Here is a 17,703-nt window from a genome sequence, read left to right on the forward strand (position 1 = left end):
ATGTTGGTGTGAGATTTGTTCATAACACAGTGTTTCAACTAAGCAAAATTTTGTGCTTTTTTTCTTTGCAAAAGAAATCTGAGGTCACTTTATATCTGGGCCACTGTGAATATGGGCCTAGCAAAATGTTAAGCACTGCATTTAAAAGGTGAGAAATGCTGTCACTGACAAAGTCAGAAGCTGAGTCAGGAACAGCTCAGAGTCAGTAATAAGGCAAAAGATTAGTTAGCTTATCTGTGTCAAGGCAAGTATCTTTTAGGGAGAATGACTTAAGGAATCTAAAGGCTGGTGGATTTATCTATATCTTTTTTCCCCGGGTAGTGGTGGTGGAAGATAATGGGGGAGACACTTCTGTTTAGTTCTTGCCAGTAGGAATTACCTGTGCAACAATTCAACAGGGGTGATGAGGAACATCTGGAGAGCCAGTTCCCTTCCCTTCCCCCCTCATCCCAATTCTGTCACCTTGGCTGCAAGGGAACTTATCGTGGGGTTGGTTGTTCCCTGGATTGTGGCCCCCTGGGTGTGTGGTGGGAAGTGACGGACAGCTCAGATCTACAGGGCGCATGTCAGAGGGACTCTGAGAAAGGAAAGGTACTGTCTAAAGCTGCTGCAGGACCTCACTGTCCAATGTGGTTGGATGTGAATCCTGACTCTGCCCTTCTCTCTAAGCGACCGTGCTAAGATTGTCCTTCACCCTCTCCCCCACCCCCAGCACGGGGAAAGGGCATTTATTGATAAAAGCGGTGCCTACAGAAGGACATGTTTACCAATGTGGTGATAGCCACTACATACTACCTGGTTCAACTTGATGGTTTACAAATGTGGAGTTTGCATATACAAATTTTCTCTGCACTCTGGTGTGCTCCAGCTAGGCCCAGAATGCTACAGTGAAAGTAGCATTTGTGAGTGGTCACCACACTTAGAAAACTGACCTCAGAAGAATGGAAATCATCCAGAAAATCTGTTAGTCACAGGGAAAATGAGGCAAGTCTTCAAAAAAAAAGTCCCCAGCTTAGCGGGATGGGCCTCTTTCACTATCTTAAGGAGCCAACACTGGTTTCTTCAGAAAGAATTTCCCACTAATCTGTTGGAAATGCTTGCTTTCCCCAGTTTTCTCTCCAACCAATTCTTGCTTCCAAATTCTCTTTCTTTTGTCCCCTGAAGAGTCAACAGGACGTGTGGCATTTCCAGAGTATAACAAGCAGCTCCTCTGCCACAACGCGTGTCAGTAACCTGGCGTAGCTTGGAGTCTAGGATTACGGAAATACAGTGAAATGCTGAGGACTATGAACTGAAATGCATCCAGTCTTTTAGCCGAAATCTCAAACATGTTGGGACTGTTACCATGGAATTTCACAAAATCTGTTTTCCTGAGACAGACACCATGCTACAAAGAAGGCTAAGCCATTTGTGCAGTCTGAGGGGGAACATTTTAGTTACTGGCAGCACATCAGTTAGTTGAGTTTGAGTCTAATGCCTAAGCCCTTTTGAAATACCAAGGCAGATATGTAAAATGCAAATCTAACAGGAATTGGGGATTCTTGACTCTGGTAGAAGTGTGCACAAAACTACTCTCAATTTGTAAATAGATTCCATGAAGTTGTCCCTGGAAGCAGAATTTATTCTAACACGAGTTCTTAAAAAAGAAAAAAAAAAAAAAGGCTTTGGCAAAGCAGTGGCAGGTGTCACTTTGTGTGTATACTTTGGGGCAAGATCAAAATACCTTCCTGTTTTTTGTTCCTCCCCACCATCCTCTTCACATTCACAACTCAGTAGTTAAAGGAAAAATTTAACACTACCATTTTCACACCAAAGAAATGTGAAACAGGTATTCATATACATATTCTCCTGCTTAATACCCATACATGAAAAGGCTTAAAAGATAACTGGGGTTACAGCATAATCACATAAAGTTAAAGCTGGAAGGGACCTTAGAGAGCATCTAAGCCCAATTCTTTATTGTTGAAGAAACTTAGTTTTAAGAGTTTAGTGATTTGCCCAAAGTCATATAGCTAATTAGCAGCCACTATGGAATTTGCAAACAGATTTTGGGACCTCTACTGCAGTACTAATTTTACAATTATCCCTGCACTTTTTCCTTGATAGCATATATCTCATAATTAATGACAAAGCTGGCCAATAGATCTGCAGAACCAAGAGCAGACTTTCAGGAATCTTCCTGGCATACAGCAGCTTAAAACAGGGAGAAAACCCTATCCGCCTTGATGAAGGAGAACCTGTCAGCAGAGGTACGCCTCTCTTCACTTCTTCAGGAAGCTTAACACTGACCGAAACAACACTCATGATATCTGTCCCTGATTCCTCTCCTGTGGGCAAGGGGAGACTAAGTCATGCTTTTTGGATTGTCTGTTTTCTGTAAAAAAAAAAAAAAAATCATCGGCAAGTTTGCCTTAGGTCTGTATACTAATGCTCCATGAAGGAGACCAAGAACGTTCGCATAGCTGCACCCCTCCTCCTGGGGTGCTGCTAAACTATTTCCCCCTCAGAGTCCAGTTCTGCCATTCTCGACCACGGGAAATGGATGCCTTAACAGACAACTTCGTGAAGTTTCAATGATAGTCTATGTTTAAAACCATTAGTTCTTCTGGTATAGAATTTCTCTTATACAGGACTGGTTTAACCCAAAGCAGCTTTTTAATTGGTATGGGAGGGTAGAAGCAGAAGTATCATCGAATAACTTGATTTTTTTTTCCTTGTGTGATAAGAAATGGGTCTGCTGCTTGGAAACTGGGGTCTTCAGTAACTGGTAACAGATACTTATTTTATCACTGTTCTTTTCCTTACTATTAGACTCTAATTAGGGACGAGGAGATTATATCCTAGACTTTCAGCCTCTGTTAAGTGCAGAAGGGCATGTCTTCCCACCGAGGTTAGCTGGTGAGCTCTTCTTGTGGACCTGGGTGAATGACTTTTCCACGTATGACATTGTATCTCAGAAAGGAAGTCTCATGCAGCACAGCTGGGGGACTCTTTTGACTGGCAACAAACTCCAAGGACTGCTTGTTCTATTGCTGCAAAAGGTAATGACCAAATACTTCATTGGCTTTTAAATGTCATAAAAACTCAAGTCCCCGATGAGAAAACAAAGGTCTCACAAGAATAACATGATATATCTGCAAACAATTTCTGAATGAAGACAGCATTTCTCTGTTGTCCATGTGAACTTGACCCTTTGGACACTAAAAGTGGTATGGAAAGGGGTTTGGAACTGAGTTTGTTTGGAGAATAACTTGTTAGGTGGGGTGTCGGTTTCTACAAATGATGTCGAATGCTCAGGCATAAATCATCTCTGGGACCAGATGTTCACTTTAGCATAGCTCTGTGCTCTCCTCTGGCTATGTGAGACGAGAACTCATACCGATCATGGCTTCGATATCCACACATGTTACACTCAAAAGGGTCACGAAAGCCGTGGCAACCCATGTGAATAGTGAACATCACGTAATCCAGGAAGAGGACTCGACAGTGGTCACACCGATACACATCCATCACCTCCCCTTCTTTGCTGATCACTTTGATGGAGTCTCTCGGACAGATGGGTGGGGGCTTGAGGAGTTCATAAGAGCGGGGGACCTCCTTCAGAAGTGGTATCCCATTGCGGGCCCTAGGGGGAACCATGTGATTTTGCTGGTAGATGTGATTCTGGCGTTCTTCGTGGTTGCTGTCCGTGTCCGTGGAGTCATGGCCACTATTGTTGGGGGAGAGGCCTCTTTCAGAGGGCAAGCTCTTCTCTGGCAGGTGGATATTCTTCTTTTCTAGGTCTTGGGGGGAACCATTTGGCATTTCGGCACGGGTGAGGGCTATGGGATACATACTGCTAATAACTGGAACCATCTCTGAGGTGGGAGCAGGTGGGGTCTGGACCAAGGGGCGCAGGGCTTCGGCACCAAGGTAGCTGATGGCATTATTGATGGCTTGGTCCATCATCCGGGTCTGGATTATCTCACTCTCTTTCTCGTACATATAGCTAGGATTATAGTTGACGTCAAAGCAGTGGCGCTTCTCACCTAGAAGTGAAAGAAAGAATTACAAGAGGAAGAACACAAAGGCAGAGTTTGTTAAATAATCTTCCAGAGTCCTTGAAAAGGGAGGAAAGACCTGCGGCTTGCTTAAGAACACCCAGCCCAGGCAGGATGCTTCCATTCGGAGCTGGGGACAATCTCAAGGGACAGTGGCTGACAGCACACATTTGGATAGTCAAAATGAACTAAGCCAGTAGGCAAAAGGGGGAGTCAGAGATGTTGTTAAGCTGAAGCTACGACGTGAGCTGTTTCTACCGCTCACATCAGAGGGGAGTGCTGGAGAAAAGCAGAGAAAAAGAAACAAGAGGACAACAGAGCAGGTGCCAGGGAGCTAGGGAGCTGCCCCTGTGCAGGAGCGTGGCCACCTGTGCACTCCGACTGTCCATGGCCTCTCAGCACCCAGTCAATTCCCAACTATTATTGTGCTTGTTATTTTCTGCTTGTAATACAAGGGAGCTCGGGGGACGGAAGTGCTGCAAGAAGTGGAGACACTCAGCAACTGGCCTCTGCAGCTTTTTAAATAGCTACAGAGGCAGAAAAAATAGCCCCCAAACCTCCAACTTATCACTCCCCAAACACATTGTCACCAGACTGAGATTTAAGTAAAAGAACTTCAAATGTAGAAAGTTTTAGAAAAGTTTTCTTGGAAGATCATGGTCTTTGTCCCTTTCATAAAGTATATTATTCTTTTGCTTGAAGAAACAGTACCATTGATACACATGTGATCATTAGGGCCCATCTCACATTTAACTGAAAAATTTATTTGTGGTCACCCTCTCCTACTGTTCATGTCAAACTGCTGAGAAATTCTGAAAACAGAGTTTAGCCACCTTTGGGGCGTGTGGGTGTTGTGTGTTAGAAAACAGAGGCTCTCTGGCCACAGGGAAGGCAGGAGCAGGGTATGCCGTGATGGCAGATGTGCTCGGTGGTGAGTGGCTGGTAGAAGGCAGAGAAAGCAGGGAGGATGTGTCAGGTACTGAAAGTGAGGCTACCGTATCGCTGATGCTTTTCCATTCTGCAGACACTAGATTCTGGAGAGATTTGCTGAACCATATCCTCTCTTCTGCAACACTCCCTAGGCATGTTATGGTTCCCAGACCTGTCACTGCCACACAGTAAAGGGTCCAATAATAAGAACACAAGAAAACAAAATAATTGGAAAAACCAGTTCCTGTTCTTGAGGAATCTTCAACTTAGTGGGAGAGAAACAAGACCTGTATCCATGGAATCGGAAAAAAATAAATGTTAGAAGTTGTGAAAGAGCTGTCCTGCTCTGTGGGGGCCTTTGATTTTATTCATTTTTTAAAAGACTTTATTTATTTATTTTGAGAGGTGGGGAGGAGAGCACTAGTGTGTGCAAGTGGGGAGAGGGGCAGAGGAAGAGAGAGAATCTCAAGCAGACTCCACACTGAGGGCAGAGCCTGACAAGGGGCTCACTCTCATGACCCTGAGATCACGACCTGAGCTGAAATCAAGAGCTGGACCCTCAACAAACTGAGCCACCCAGGAGCCCCTGATTTTATTCTAAATGCCATGTTTGAGGCACTTAAGCAGGGGAGTAACATGTCTTCTGTAAAAAGAATTATAAGGCAAGATTACAGCAGGTTGGTGTAAATTGCGTATTTAAGTGTTAAGGAAGTGCAAAAAATTCAGGAGTACCTGGGACAGGGAAAGCATTTCTTAGAAAACCCAGATTTTGAGAAGAGTCTTTATGTACTAGTACAACTTAGATTTTCAGAGAGGTCGACAAGACATCCAAATTGAGGGAGGAGCATGACCAGGGAAGAGTAAGAGTCTGGCTGTAGCTGTATCTGGAAGTATGAAATACAGAATTCTCACACTTCACTTATTCCTTCACATTCTGCAATACTGACACCACAGGGTAATGTGGTGGTTGAATGCCTGGGTTCTTGGATCACGTGGACTGGATCTGACACTGGCTCATCAGTTACTCGTTGGATGACCTTGGGCTAGTTATTTGACATGTCTGTGGCTCCGTGTCCTCATGTGTAATGGGATAATAACTGTATCTACCTCCCACGGTCACTGAGAAGTGCGGGGAACAATGCCTGATACATAGAAAGCACCTGGTAAACGTGACAGTGTTTTGTTTTGTTGCAGTGAACTCACATTTTTTTTCTTTCCTTCTTTCTCTTTCTTTTTTCTTCTTCCTTCCTTCCTTTCTTCCTCTCTTTCTGCCTCTCTCTCTTCCTTTCTCCCTTCCTTCCTTCCTTCCTTTCTGGCTAAAATGAATTTACTTTTTTTTAAAAAAATTTTTAAAATTTATTTATTTATTTATTTAAAAAGTTCTTCAATGCACAATTTATTTATTTATTTATTTATTTTCAAAAAGATTTTATTTATTTGAGAGAGAGACAGTGAGAGAGAGCATGAGCGAGGAGAAGGTCAGAGAGAAGCAGACTCCCCGTGGGGCTGGGAGCCCGATGCGGGACTCGATCCCGGGACTCCAGGATCACCACCAGAGCCGAAGGCAGAAGGCAGTCGTCCAACCAACTGAGCCACCCAGGCATCCCTAAAATTTATTTTTGAGAAGGAGCATGTGTGAGCTCACAAGCAGGGGGGAAGGGCAGAGGGAGAAACAGACTTCCCGCTGAGCAGAGACCCTGATGCAGGACTTGATCTCTGGACTCTCAGATCATGACCTGAGCTGAAGGCAGAGGCTTAACCAACTGAGCCACCCAGGCGCCCCCAAATAAATAAAATCCTTTTTTTTTTTTTTTTTTTACATTTTATTTATTTATTTTGACAGAGATCACAAGTAAGCAGAGAGGCAGGTAGAGAGAGAAGGGGAAGCAGGCTCCCCACTGAGCAGAGAGCCCGATGCGGGGCTCCATCCCAGGACCCTGAGACCACGACCTGAGCTGAAGGCAGAGGCTTTAACCCACTGAGTCACCCAGGTGCCCCTAAATAAAATCTTAAAAAAAAAAAAAAGAAAAAGGAAAGACAAGGAAACAGTGAGATTTATTTAAGTTTTAATCATATATTGTGAATACCTGGACACAAAGAACCCCTCTCTTAAAAACAGAGATTACCAATTGTGAGATCAGTTTGAAAGAAGACTAACATCAAATTAAGTCTAAATCTTTTTCCTTGGTATAATCAGGGAGATTGAGAGAGAACTTAAAAACAAAATAATTTTCTTGCCCTGTGGGCTTCCTGGCACTTTGCATCCCAGATTTAGGGAGATACTGAAAAAAGTTAACACGTGGTAGAACCAAAAGATGGGCATTCTGAATGACCAACCATATGATTTAGATTTGAACAAAGAGCAAAGCGCTTCATGCCCTTAAGCAAGGTAGGCTTGCATCAAAATGTTATTTTCAGAATATTACTGGAAGAGCCAAGTGTAAGACCAGAACAATGAGGAACTGGAGCCAGAAAGACCAGCTAAAAGATCTAATCAAATAAGATGGATTTGTCCTGTGTCCACACTACCTTAAGGCCAACCTGACAGTTTCTAGAGAAATACCTGAGAGAAAAAATCTGCAAAGAAAAACAGCCTGCCTTAGCAACTCAATGAAAAACAACAGGAGAGTAGACCTTTTCCAAGGTCATCAGTGGTTCCTATTTTCAACTTCCAGACTGGATATATCTTTGATCAAAGGTGTTTGAAAGAGTGAGGCTGAGAACATGAAAGCCAGCTAAGGTCACAAATATTCATTCCCCTGAAAGTGACACAGAAATAATGAACTTTGGTTTCTTGGCCTTTTCGAGGTCATTGATGATTTTCCAGTGTGGCTGGCTCTACTCTGCTCCTCAAATACCAGGGTCCCCTGAGAATCTTTTTATCTTTTCGTCTAACGGAGAGGTTCCAGAAAGTTTCCGGGGTGGGGCAGGCACATCACAAACTCTGCTTTTATCCTTTCTCCCAAGAGTTTGCTTTACTGAACTAGACCTACAGTTTCACAGTCTCTCCCACCTGCAGCACATGTCAGAAGACAGCTGAGTGCTCAAGTTGTAAGAGGCAAAACAGTAAGAGGAAAATACACCCCTGGATGAGTGGAAATATGTGACTGAGTTCTGTGGTTAAGGCAGACCATTGTTCATTGTGAAGACAGGAGAGCCTCAGATCTTCACGTGCATGCAACCTGCAATCATCAGATCCCCTCATCTCCGAGTTACGGTAACTTGAGTAGTGCAGATGATTATCAGTCACCTGTAGACACGATGACTCAATGTGTATGAAACCCAGAAGGGGTAAGCTACAGTAATTGAAAAGCCAACAGCTCACGTTTCTTTAGTAACACACTCATAAAAAAGGTTAGTCAAACCACAAGAGTGTAACTTCTCCCAAACCTGCACGGAGCCTCTAGTCCAGCTTGTAGTCAGAATCATACCACACCTTTGAATGATTAATGATCACAGCTTCAGGCTGAATTAGAGGTTTCCTTCTGATCAAAGCACAACTGGCAACAGCAAGTCCTGACTTTAAGAACCAGGACCATTCCTTACCTGTGCTACTTTTTTTTTTTTTTTTTTTTTTAAGGTGTCCATCCCTACCATCTAGGCTTTGGTAAAGATTTTAAAGATTTTATTTTTTTATTTGACAGACAGAGATCACAAGTAGGCAGAGAGGCAGGCAAAGAGAGAGGAGGAAGCAGGCTCCCCGCTGAGCAGAGAGCCCAATATGGGGCCTAATCCAGGACCCTGGGATCATGACCTGAGCTGAAGGCAGAGGCTTTAACCCACTGAGCCACCCAGGTGCCCCAAGGCTTTGGTAACTTAAAACCAAGTAACTGGCTGACCTGAAGAGCTGCAGTGGGGAGAGGGTGTACGGTTGTTGGCTTCCAAGTGCCAACTTGAAAGTACAGAATCACCACCTAGAGCTAAAAGGGACCTTAACTGAGCACGTGAATTCAGACCTCTGCCTTTGGGGCCTAGTGACAAAATCCACCACCCTAATCTGTTTACCTCTGGTTTTTATACTTCACACTATCTAGCATTCTGCCTTATATATACTACTACCAAGAATAGCTATGATTTATTGAGCATTTACTATATATCCAGTATTGTCCTAGGTACTTTTTGCATATTCTCTCATTTGCCTAAGATGAATTAGCATCTCTTAGTCAGATGAAGAGCCTAACCTACAAATAGGTTAACTTGCCAAGGTCACTTAGTCAGTAAATGGAGAATTAGGATGCAGCCTAAGGGCCAATATATATAATCTGTCTGTGTCTGACCACTTTTATTAAGATTTTATTTTATTTATTTTATTTTTTTTGGAGGGGGAAGGGAGAGGAGCACAGGGAGAGGGAGAGAGAGGATCTTAAGCAGGTTCCACACCCAGTGTGGAGCCCGACGTGGGGCTCGATCTCACATCTCTTGAGATCATGACCTGAGCTGAAATCAAGAGTCAGATGCTTAACTGACTGAGCCACCTGGGCGCCCCTGTGTTTGAGCTTTAAGTGTGTTTCCTGGCTGCTACCATGGCTGCACAATCTCACCACTGGGAGTGGCTTCAGATTCTCTGCTGGGATCGTCCCATAAGCAGAGGACAAGCAACTGTGCTTTGTTCCATGTGGACCAGCACCGTGCATTCAAGAAATATCTATGACGCACAGAGTTGCTGTGGTGTTTGTAAGTGCTTAACAGAGTGCTTGGCATATGTAAGCACTCAGTAAGTGCTAGATCTTTTATTATTACTATTGTTATTATTAGCCTCACACCATGTTAGGTGCTTTGAGGAGTACAGACAGAATTGCAGTCCAACAGGAGATGCAGCATTTACACAATTTCATTACAAATTGGTACCCTTAAAACTATGTGGTGGAACAAAGTATAGAGTAGTCAACAAAGTGAAGAGAGAAAAATACAGCTTCTCAAATATGCCAAGTAATGTGGGACAAATATTACGCCTATTTTTAAAAGGCTCCTTGTAATCTGAGGAGGTGGCATTGGTGGTGGTGGAGACAGTTCTGTACATCACAACAAACTGTTAAACTCATCCTGAGTACAGTGGGAGAACAGAGCAGAAAGAGAACTCAGGAGACTATGGGAATGTAGACCACGTGTACTTTTTTTTTTTTTTAAAGATTTTATTTATTTATTTGTCAGAGAGAGTGAGCACAGGCAGACAGAGTGGGAGGCAGAGGCAGAGGGAGAAGCAGACTCCCTGCTGAGCAAGGAGCCTGATGTGGGACTCAATCCCAAGACGCTGGGATCATGACCTGAGCCAAAGGCAGCCAGCCACTTAACCAACTGAGCCATCCAGGTGTCCTTTTTTTTTTTTTTTTTAAGAGGTTTGGGATGCCTGGTTGGCTCAGTGGGTTAAGCCACTGCCCGTGGCTTCAGTCCTCCATGGGGCTCCTTGCTCAGCAGGGAGCCTGCTTCTCTCTCTGCCTATGCCTGCCACTCTCCCTGCTTGTGCTCTCTCTCTCTCACAAATAAATAAATAAAATCTTTAAAAAAAGATTTATTTATTGGGGCTCCTGGGTGGCTTAGTCAGTTAAAGGTCTGCTTTCAGTTCAGGTCATGATCTCAGGGCCCTGGGATCGAGCCCCATGTCGAGATCCCTGATCAGTGGGGAGTCTGCCTCTGCCTCTGTCTCTGCCTCTGCCCCTCCCTCTGGTCTCTCTCTCAAAATAAATAAAATCTTTTAAAAAAGAAAACAAATAAAGATTTATTTGTTTTAGAGAGAGAGAAAAAGAGCAGGGGGGAGGGGCAGAGGGAGAAGGAGAGAGAGTCCTAGGCAGACTTGTCACCAAGCGTGGAGCCTCAAGGAGGGCTCGATCCCAGGACCCAAAATCACCACCTAAGCCGAAACCAAGAGCTGGATGCCTAATAGGAACTCCAACCACGTGTACTTTTTTTTTTTTTTTTAAAAATTTTTTTATTTATTTGACAGAGAGAGATCAAAAGTAGAGAGGCAGGCAGAGAGAGAGAGAGAGAGAGAGAGAGAGAGAGAGAGAGAGAAGCAGGCTTCCCGCTGAGCAGAGAGCCCGATGCGGGACTCGATCCCAGGACCCTGAGATCATGACCCGAGCCGAAGGCAGCGGCTTAACCCACTGAGCCACCCAGGTGTCCCTGAACTGTACCTTCCTACCATATCCTATGTGCACTATCGCTTAATCTTACTATAAGCTCATGCCCCAAAAGAGTTGGGGGCCAGGCAGGAAGGTAAATGGAATATCTGTGAGGTGATGGCTCTGCTCTCAAGCTAAATGAGAGTAATGTGACCAACATTTCTTCCAGGAGGAGGAAAGTAGAAGGGAGCCACAGAATAGGCAGGAAGGAGAGCAAACACAGAGAGAGCCGTGGGGTGGGGAGGTGAGGAAAACTGAGGTGAAGACCATGTTCTATTGCGGCAGAAGCCTTGTCATCTACAAGACGAGCTATTTGGATGTCACAGGTTCCGACGGAGTCACCAGGGGAAAACTATTTTTCTCAGGAAAATACACCCTCTGGGTGGGAAATGACTGCCTTTCTTCAGGGGCTTTTTCTTCCACCAGCTTTCAGTGACTACATTCCTCTCTGTCTAGAGCCTTGGTGTAGCACACATGACACATGCTGCTCAGGGTGACCTCCCAGGGAAGGAAGGCCTTGGACTGTAGCTTGTCCTAGGCCTTGGTCCTTACCCTGCTCTGTCACCCACTAGGTGCATCTCTCCATCTCTCCAATCCTCCCTCCTTCCCTGGAAAAAGACCTCTGCTGGGTGTTCCTGCTATCCCTTCAAGCTCTAAAACGTTATGATTCTGTAGTACTTATAGGATTATAATTTCAGCCCTTCGGGAAAGGGTAGTAGAAGATACTTTCTGCTGTTAGAAATGGGTATTCAAACTGTTTCCTGTCGCTCTGTTAACCAAAGCAGACAATTTCTCATTAGTTACTTCACAGGGAGAATTGATGGTGTTTGTTGAAGTGTCAAAACCTCACTAACATGTTTACCGCGGGTGAGTGAGATCTTTTTTCATGTTCTTTTCAACATGAAAACTTCCTTTAATAAAATAATACATAAAATTAAAAATAATAAGGAGATGCTATGGTAACCACTTTGGTCGGAATAACACATCTGTTTTTGGAGAAAGAATGAAAATCAGAAAAAGAAATATGCAGAAATGTAGTCATTTTCCTCCTCCCTCCAGGAGAGAAATCTGGCCTCTATTTTGAGCCAAGTATTTGAAGATGGCCTAGTTAGAAGTCTAGTCAAACAAGTTTATAATAGGAGAATAAGATGCAGAGAAAGGACAACTTTTAAAAGGGTTAGGTGCTAAAAGTGAGCCATTGTGTCCTTCGAAAAGAGCAATGAAGAATTATTTTGATGATGTAAAGATGCTGATTTCTAATGAAGGTATGTCAATTTATGTCCTAAACACAGAGATGAAACAAAATTTCTTGGAGAATTAGGAAAGAAAGGATTTTATTTTTCGTCTACATGGGCAATTTAATTTTACTTTTACTCTTCAATAGAGGAGTGTTTTTGTGTTTCTAAATGCACTTAGACTTAACCCAATCTGTCTCTCTTCCTCAGTTCACTTCTAATGTGTGAAAAATGCTACCTACTGGTAATTCTCTTGAGCCTGCTGAAAAAGTAGCAGGCTGCCCTGAAGGCATAATTTCACCTTTACCCTCATAGTTCAAGAGGTCAGGGAAGCCAAGGTTGGTCTGAATGGTGTGCAACTGTCAGCAAGGATTAAAGGGAGTGACTCATTCTTCCTTCACACTTTACTTTTTGCCATTTCTCTGGCAGCTGAATCTTTTCAGAAGATGGTGCCGTGGAGAGGAGATACAGGAGACAGAAGAGAAGAGGAGGGAAAACAGTAGCCCTGTATGTTCTGCAGCTCTTATCCCATTCAGGGTCAAAATACTCCTTCTCTCTCCCCAGTATTACTGTTTTCTATCAAAAAGGTTGATTCTATTAAGTGACTCAAGGGGTTTCCTTTATTTGAAAACGATCTCTAAAAGGAAGGTTCAAAAGATTATAAGCTAATTCCAAAAGATTAGAACAGGGCTCAGGAACAAGAACATCGTGGATATGGTGGGAGCGCTGTCGCCACTTCCTGAAGGGAATGAATGGGTGAGAGAGCAAATGAACAAGCAGTAATGCCCTCAGTAAAAGAGATGAATGTTGGGCTAATGCAGCTGTTTTACAGATTCCCAGATTTAACCATACCTTCCTAAAAAAAACAAAACAAAACAAAAAAAACCCTAAAGTATATGACATGGTTCATAACATAAACATCTTGCCTGTATAACCTTGAGAAAACAGTTACCTGAATCTACACATATGGGCTTAGAAACACAAAATGGTATTCATAATTGCAGCCTTTGCTAATTCATCTTGCAGACTTGTAGAATGATAGAGCTGGAAGGGACCTTCCCGATCACCTCATCACCTATTTAGTCTCCTCATTTCACAGATGAGTAAACAGAGGCCCAGAAAGGTTATGTGATTTGTCTAAACACACATAGTTAAGAAATGACTGAGCTAGAATCAGAACCTGGGTCATTTGGCTTCAAATCCAGTGTTCTTCCTACTGTGCAATACCACAATTTACCAAACAAAATTTCCCCTGGTTACTCAGGGCCCTGAAGCCCTGAAGTTGCTACCTCAGCTTAAATCAAGAGCTAACTCTTACTGGGTTTCCTGATTCCAGCATAGAGAGAACATAATGGTTCCGAAGATGAGAGACATCAGCACCTGTAAGCATCTCTCCTGAGTCTGGAAATGAAGGCGTAAAAATCCTCTGCTTACAAGGGTAACAAATGGAACAGATCCCTGAAGCAACAAGCAGAATGGCATGGACTTGGACATAGGAAATGTGTTTTCTTAAACCCATGAAAATACCACAGCAAATTTTATTATATTAAGTAGGGTTTCAGCTCAACTATAGGTTAGGACAGGGGCGTCTGGGTGGCTCAGTTGGTTAAATGTCTGCCTTTGGCTCAGGTCATGATCCCAGGGTCCTGGGATGGATCCCTGCATCAGGCCTCCCTGCTTCTCCCTCTCCCTCTGCCTGTTGCTCCCCCTGCTTGTGCTCTCTATCAAATAAGTGGATAAATCTTAAAACAAAACAGGGGTGCCTGGGTGGCTTAGTCATTAAGTGTCTGTCTTCAGCTCAGGTCATGATCCCGGGGTCCTGGGATGGAGCCCCACACTGGGCTCCCTGCTCAGCTGGAAGTCTGCTTCTCCCTCTCCCACTTCCCCTGCTTGTGTTCCCTCTCTCGCTGCGTCTCTGTCAAATAAATAAAATCTTTAAAAAACTAAACAAAACAACAACAAAGGAACTATAGGTGTAGGACAGTTACAGGAACCAAGCATCTTCTTTCATATGTTAGCTCTCTTAGACCAAAGAGCCTTGACCATAATTCCATTGAAATTGAGTCACTTCACATTTTTTCTCCTTGCCCATTTCTCCCCATGTCCCTCTCCACATCAAGCACAGCCATTTCTAGAGTCAAAACTTTCCCCAAATCAAATTACAAAGTAAATTACACTCATAGAATAAAAACCTCTACTTTCCTTTGTTCTGACTCTAGTCAGAACTTCTTCACAGAAGTGGAAATCAAAAGATGTATGAGCAATGTCTTAAGAACATGTCTTGGAATCACAATTGGCCCACTTGATCCACTGCTCCTAAACCCCAAATGAAGATCACTACATGCCCCCTGACATTTCTCACAAAGGAGGGGGAAGATGGTAACAGGGGTGGGGGGTGGAGGGGTGTGTCTCTCTAAACTGAAATGCACCAACTTTATTTAGTCTGACACAATTCTTTAAGGGATTAAAAGGATACAAAACTCCCCAGCTAATCACAATAAAATAAATAAGACATAAGCACTTAAACAAGCATAAATATTTACCTAGGTAATTTAAAAATATATTAGTTCTTTCAATATGTCTCTATAACGCATATAAAATATTTGCTTGTAAAAAAAGATCTAGACCAGAATAAAATTTAACCAGATTTAAAAACTAGGCAGGTACTTAGTATCTATAAAAGCTACTGAAAAGAATTAAGCACAAAAGGACTGTAGTAAGACATCAGCAGCACCAAATAGCTTTGGAAAAAGAGATTGACAGGTTTCTAAAATTCTACTGGTTTTGAGGGAGATCTATTTTTGTGTGATAACTATTTTTGTTCGATATCACCAAATTTCAGTTTATAGCAAAACTGATACATTCAATTCAGCTGCCCCCTTCACAAATACAAATCTATTTTAAATACCATGGTCACATTTATGTAAACATCTGGGAGAGCTGGGCAAAACATTTCTGCCGTTCAGCAGCCTGAACACTTTAAAGAATATAATTCTTTCTTTGCCATTTCATTCTGCTGTATTGTTTGACAATGTGAAAACCGGTGGCAAAAAAATTAACTCCAGTGAGACAAATGATTGAATCCAGACTTGTTATTTAAATCTATGTTTTCCCAACTTTCTCTTAAAGCCAATCCTCAATTAAATTCAAGAAAGTATGAAAAAGAAAAAGGGAAAGTATGGCAATTAGTTTTAGAACATGAAAAAAGTTGGGGCATGGTTACAGAACCCACTTGTAAAATATAATTACAAAAGATTACAAAAATGCTATCTCAAACATCTTACTGGTGTCAATTGCCTAAACTCTTTCATGCAACATATGTCATTCAGAATAAAGAGGAAGGAACAGCATTTTTAACACCAACTCCATTTAGGAAATTGGATGTCAAATACTCCCACCATCAGGAGTTAAGACTATTCAGTTAAAATATTTTGTTCTATTTGCCCTAGTTATCAAAATGAAGCACGAAGAATAAACGTGTACAATGGAAAACCAATGATCTTATTTTAACAGAGATTAAGGGCCTGTGTAGTATATAAGCATCCTACGTTATCTCATTTAAACTATCTACTAACAACAACAGGAAAAAGGGTCGTATTCTTACCAATGAATTTCTGAGGCATTGAGCTTTTTCGTTTTGCCACATTGCTTGCTAATCTGTCCAGAACGAGAGCTCTTTCACTTCCCATCTCTGCTTTGATGTGTCTTGCCTCCGCACTTGCTGGTTTGGAAAAATGTAAAAAGAAGAGGGAAAAGAACACGGTGGTAAATGAGGGAGAAAAAGGAAATAAACTGGAAGGAAAAGTGTCAGAGATCTGATGCACACTCTGTTGTTACCTGTTATTACTGCTCAGATTCTTGCCTGGGGTACCTGCTGTGGTCAGTGAAGCCAGCACCAGGGCACGTTCAAATCTTGCAGTCTTATGCTGAGATGGGAAAGCCCGACCCATCCCCAACGAGTATAGTATCTTCATTAGCAAGAGGAAGTATTAAATAAACAGCCTGGACGTGGTTGGTTGCAAAAAGATAGATAGATGGAGATCTCCTAGCCCCCGATCAGCCTTCTTTCTGATTCTGAGTAACCGCGTGTGACACCTGCAGACTGATATAATTCTTCTTAACAACTTAAAAAAAAAAAAAAAGTATGGTGCCCCAGATTTACTGCTCTGTTTATGTTAATAGCACTTTTGAAAATAGATACACTTACCCAGACAGCAAGAAATCTACTCAGTGATTTGTGTATTGAGATTCTGAGTGGTTTTCTTTTCTTTTTTTTCCCGGCATGTTCCTTTCAGTTCCTATCTTTTAAATTCTATTTCTCTGGGCTCTGCATTATCTGTTTCATATGCTCCTCACATTTCAAAGTTGTCTCAGCTAAAATTTCCCTGAGCAACACTTCTGTTTTGAAATTAAAGGGCAATTTGTATAATTCATCTTTATTATATTTCTAATGAACAATGTGAATAAAAACTGCCTAAGAATATGGTCTAGTTGTTAATCCATGAATAGACCATTAAGTGGTTTAGGCCTGTGGTTCTCAGACCTGCTTGAACATTAGAATCAATCTTTCTGAAAATAATGTAGGAAAACACCTATGCCCAGGTTCTCCTTCAGATCCTGAAATCAGGATCTCTGGGGTAGGCGCCTAGGCAACAGTATTTTTAAAGCTCTCCAGATGATTTTAAAATGCAGCCAGAATTGGAAACCACTAGATTATATAAATAGTACTAACATCTAGTCAACTAAATAGTACACTAGAATAAATAGAGTATAATTTACCCTGGTACAGCAGGCAGTAGTCCAGAAGAGTCCAAGCCTAAAGTTCAAAGAGATACCAGCTGCTCTAAATGTTAAGGCTTTAAACCTGAACACATGATGCCAGCCCAAGCTGCAGATCTGCAAACTTTTCTGTAAAGGGCCAGATAGTAAATACTTTAAATTTTGTGGGACACCTATAGTCTCTGTTCCATATTCTTTGGTTTTCCCCCCAACCCACTACCCTTTAAAAATGTAAAAACCTCTGTACACTGTCTGCTGGCTACATTTGGCCCAAGGGTCACAGTTTGCTCACTCCTGTCCTACACATTCATATTGTGTTACTACAAACATTTCTTTCTGTTTTAACATAAACATTTCAGCAGAACCAAACTAAAATGATGTATCAAATCCATACATTTCTAACATCTCTAAGGAGGAAGAAATTGAAATTAGCTTAAGAGACTAGAATAAAAAGAAGTGATGGTTGCAGAACAGATTTTTTCCCCCAAACATATACACAGATTTAGGAATGGTCAGTGATCATTCTGTAGTTGAAGAGTTTGCTGTGCGAAGAGATTCTAATATACAGAAATAATGTCACAAATTCTATGGTCCTCTCAG

General features: G+C 42.3%; 1 protein-coding gene across 4 annotated transcripts in view; it reads right to left on the reverse strand.

Moving 5' to 3' along the window:
• Nucleotides 1-1,647: 1,647 nt before the first annotated feature.
• LOC111151473 (IKAROS family zinc finger 3) overlaps nt 1,648-17,703 on the reverse strand; it is a 92,939-nt gene continuing 76,883 nt past the window's right edge. Inside the window, exons 5-7 of one of the 4 annotated variants that reach the window (XM_022509483.1) lie at nt 16,172-16,195; nt 15,929-16,041; nt 1,648-4,028 (exon numbers count right to left, since the gene is read on the reverse strand). In XM_022509483.1, coding sequence (XP_022365191.1) covers nt 3,325-4,028; nt 15,929-16,041; nt 16,172-16,195 — 841 coding nt within the window. In that variant the 3' untranslated portion in view covers nt 1,648-3,324. Of the gene's footprint in view, nt 4,029-15,928; nt 16,046-16,161; nt 16,220-17,703 lie in introns of those variants that run through there. The other 3 variants (XM_022509482.1, XM_022509485.1, XM_022509484.1) reach the window with 3 other exon arrangements.

The sequence above is a fragment of the Enhydra lutris genome, unplaced genomic scaffold (assembly GCF_002288905.1).
Source record: "Enhydra lutris kenyoni isolate GAN:26980312 unplaced genomic scaffold, ASM228890v2 scaffoldscaffold26, whole genome shotgun sequence".
Classification (NCBI taxonomy): domain Eukaryota; kingdom Metazoa; phylum Chordata; class Mammalia; order Carnivora; family Mustelidae; genus Enhydra; species Enhydra lutris.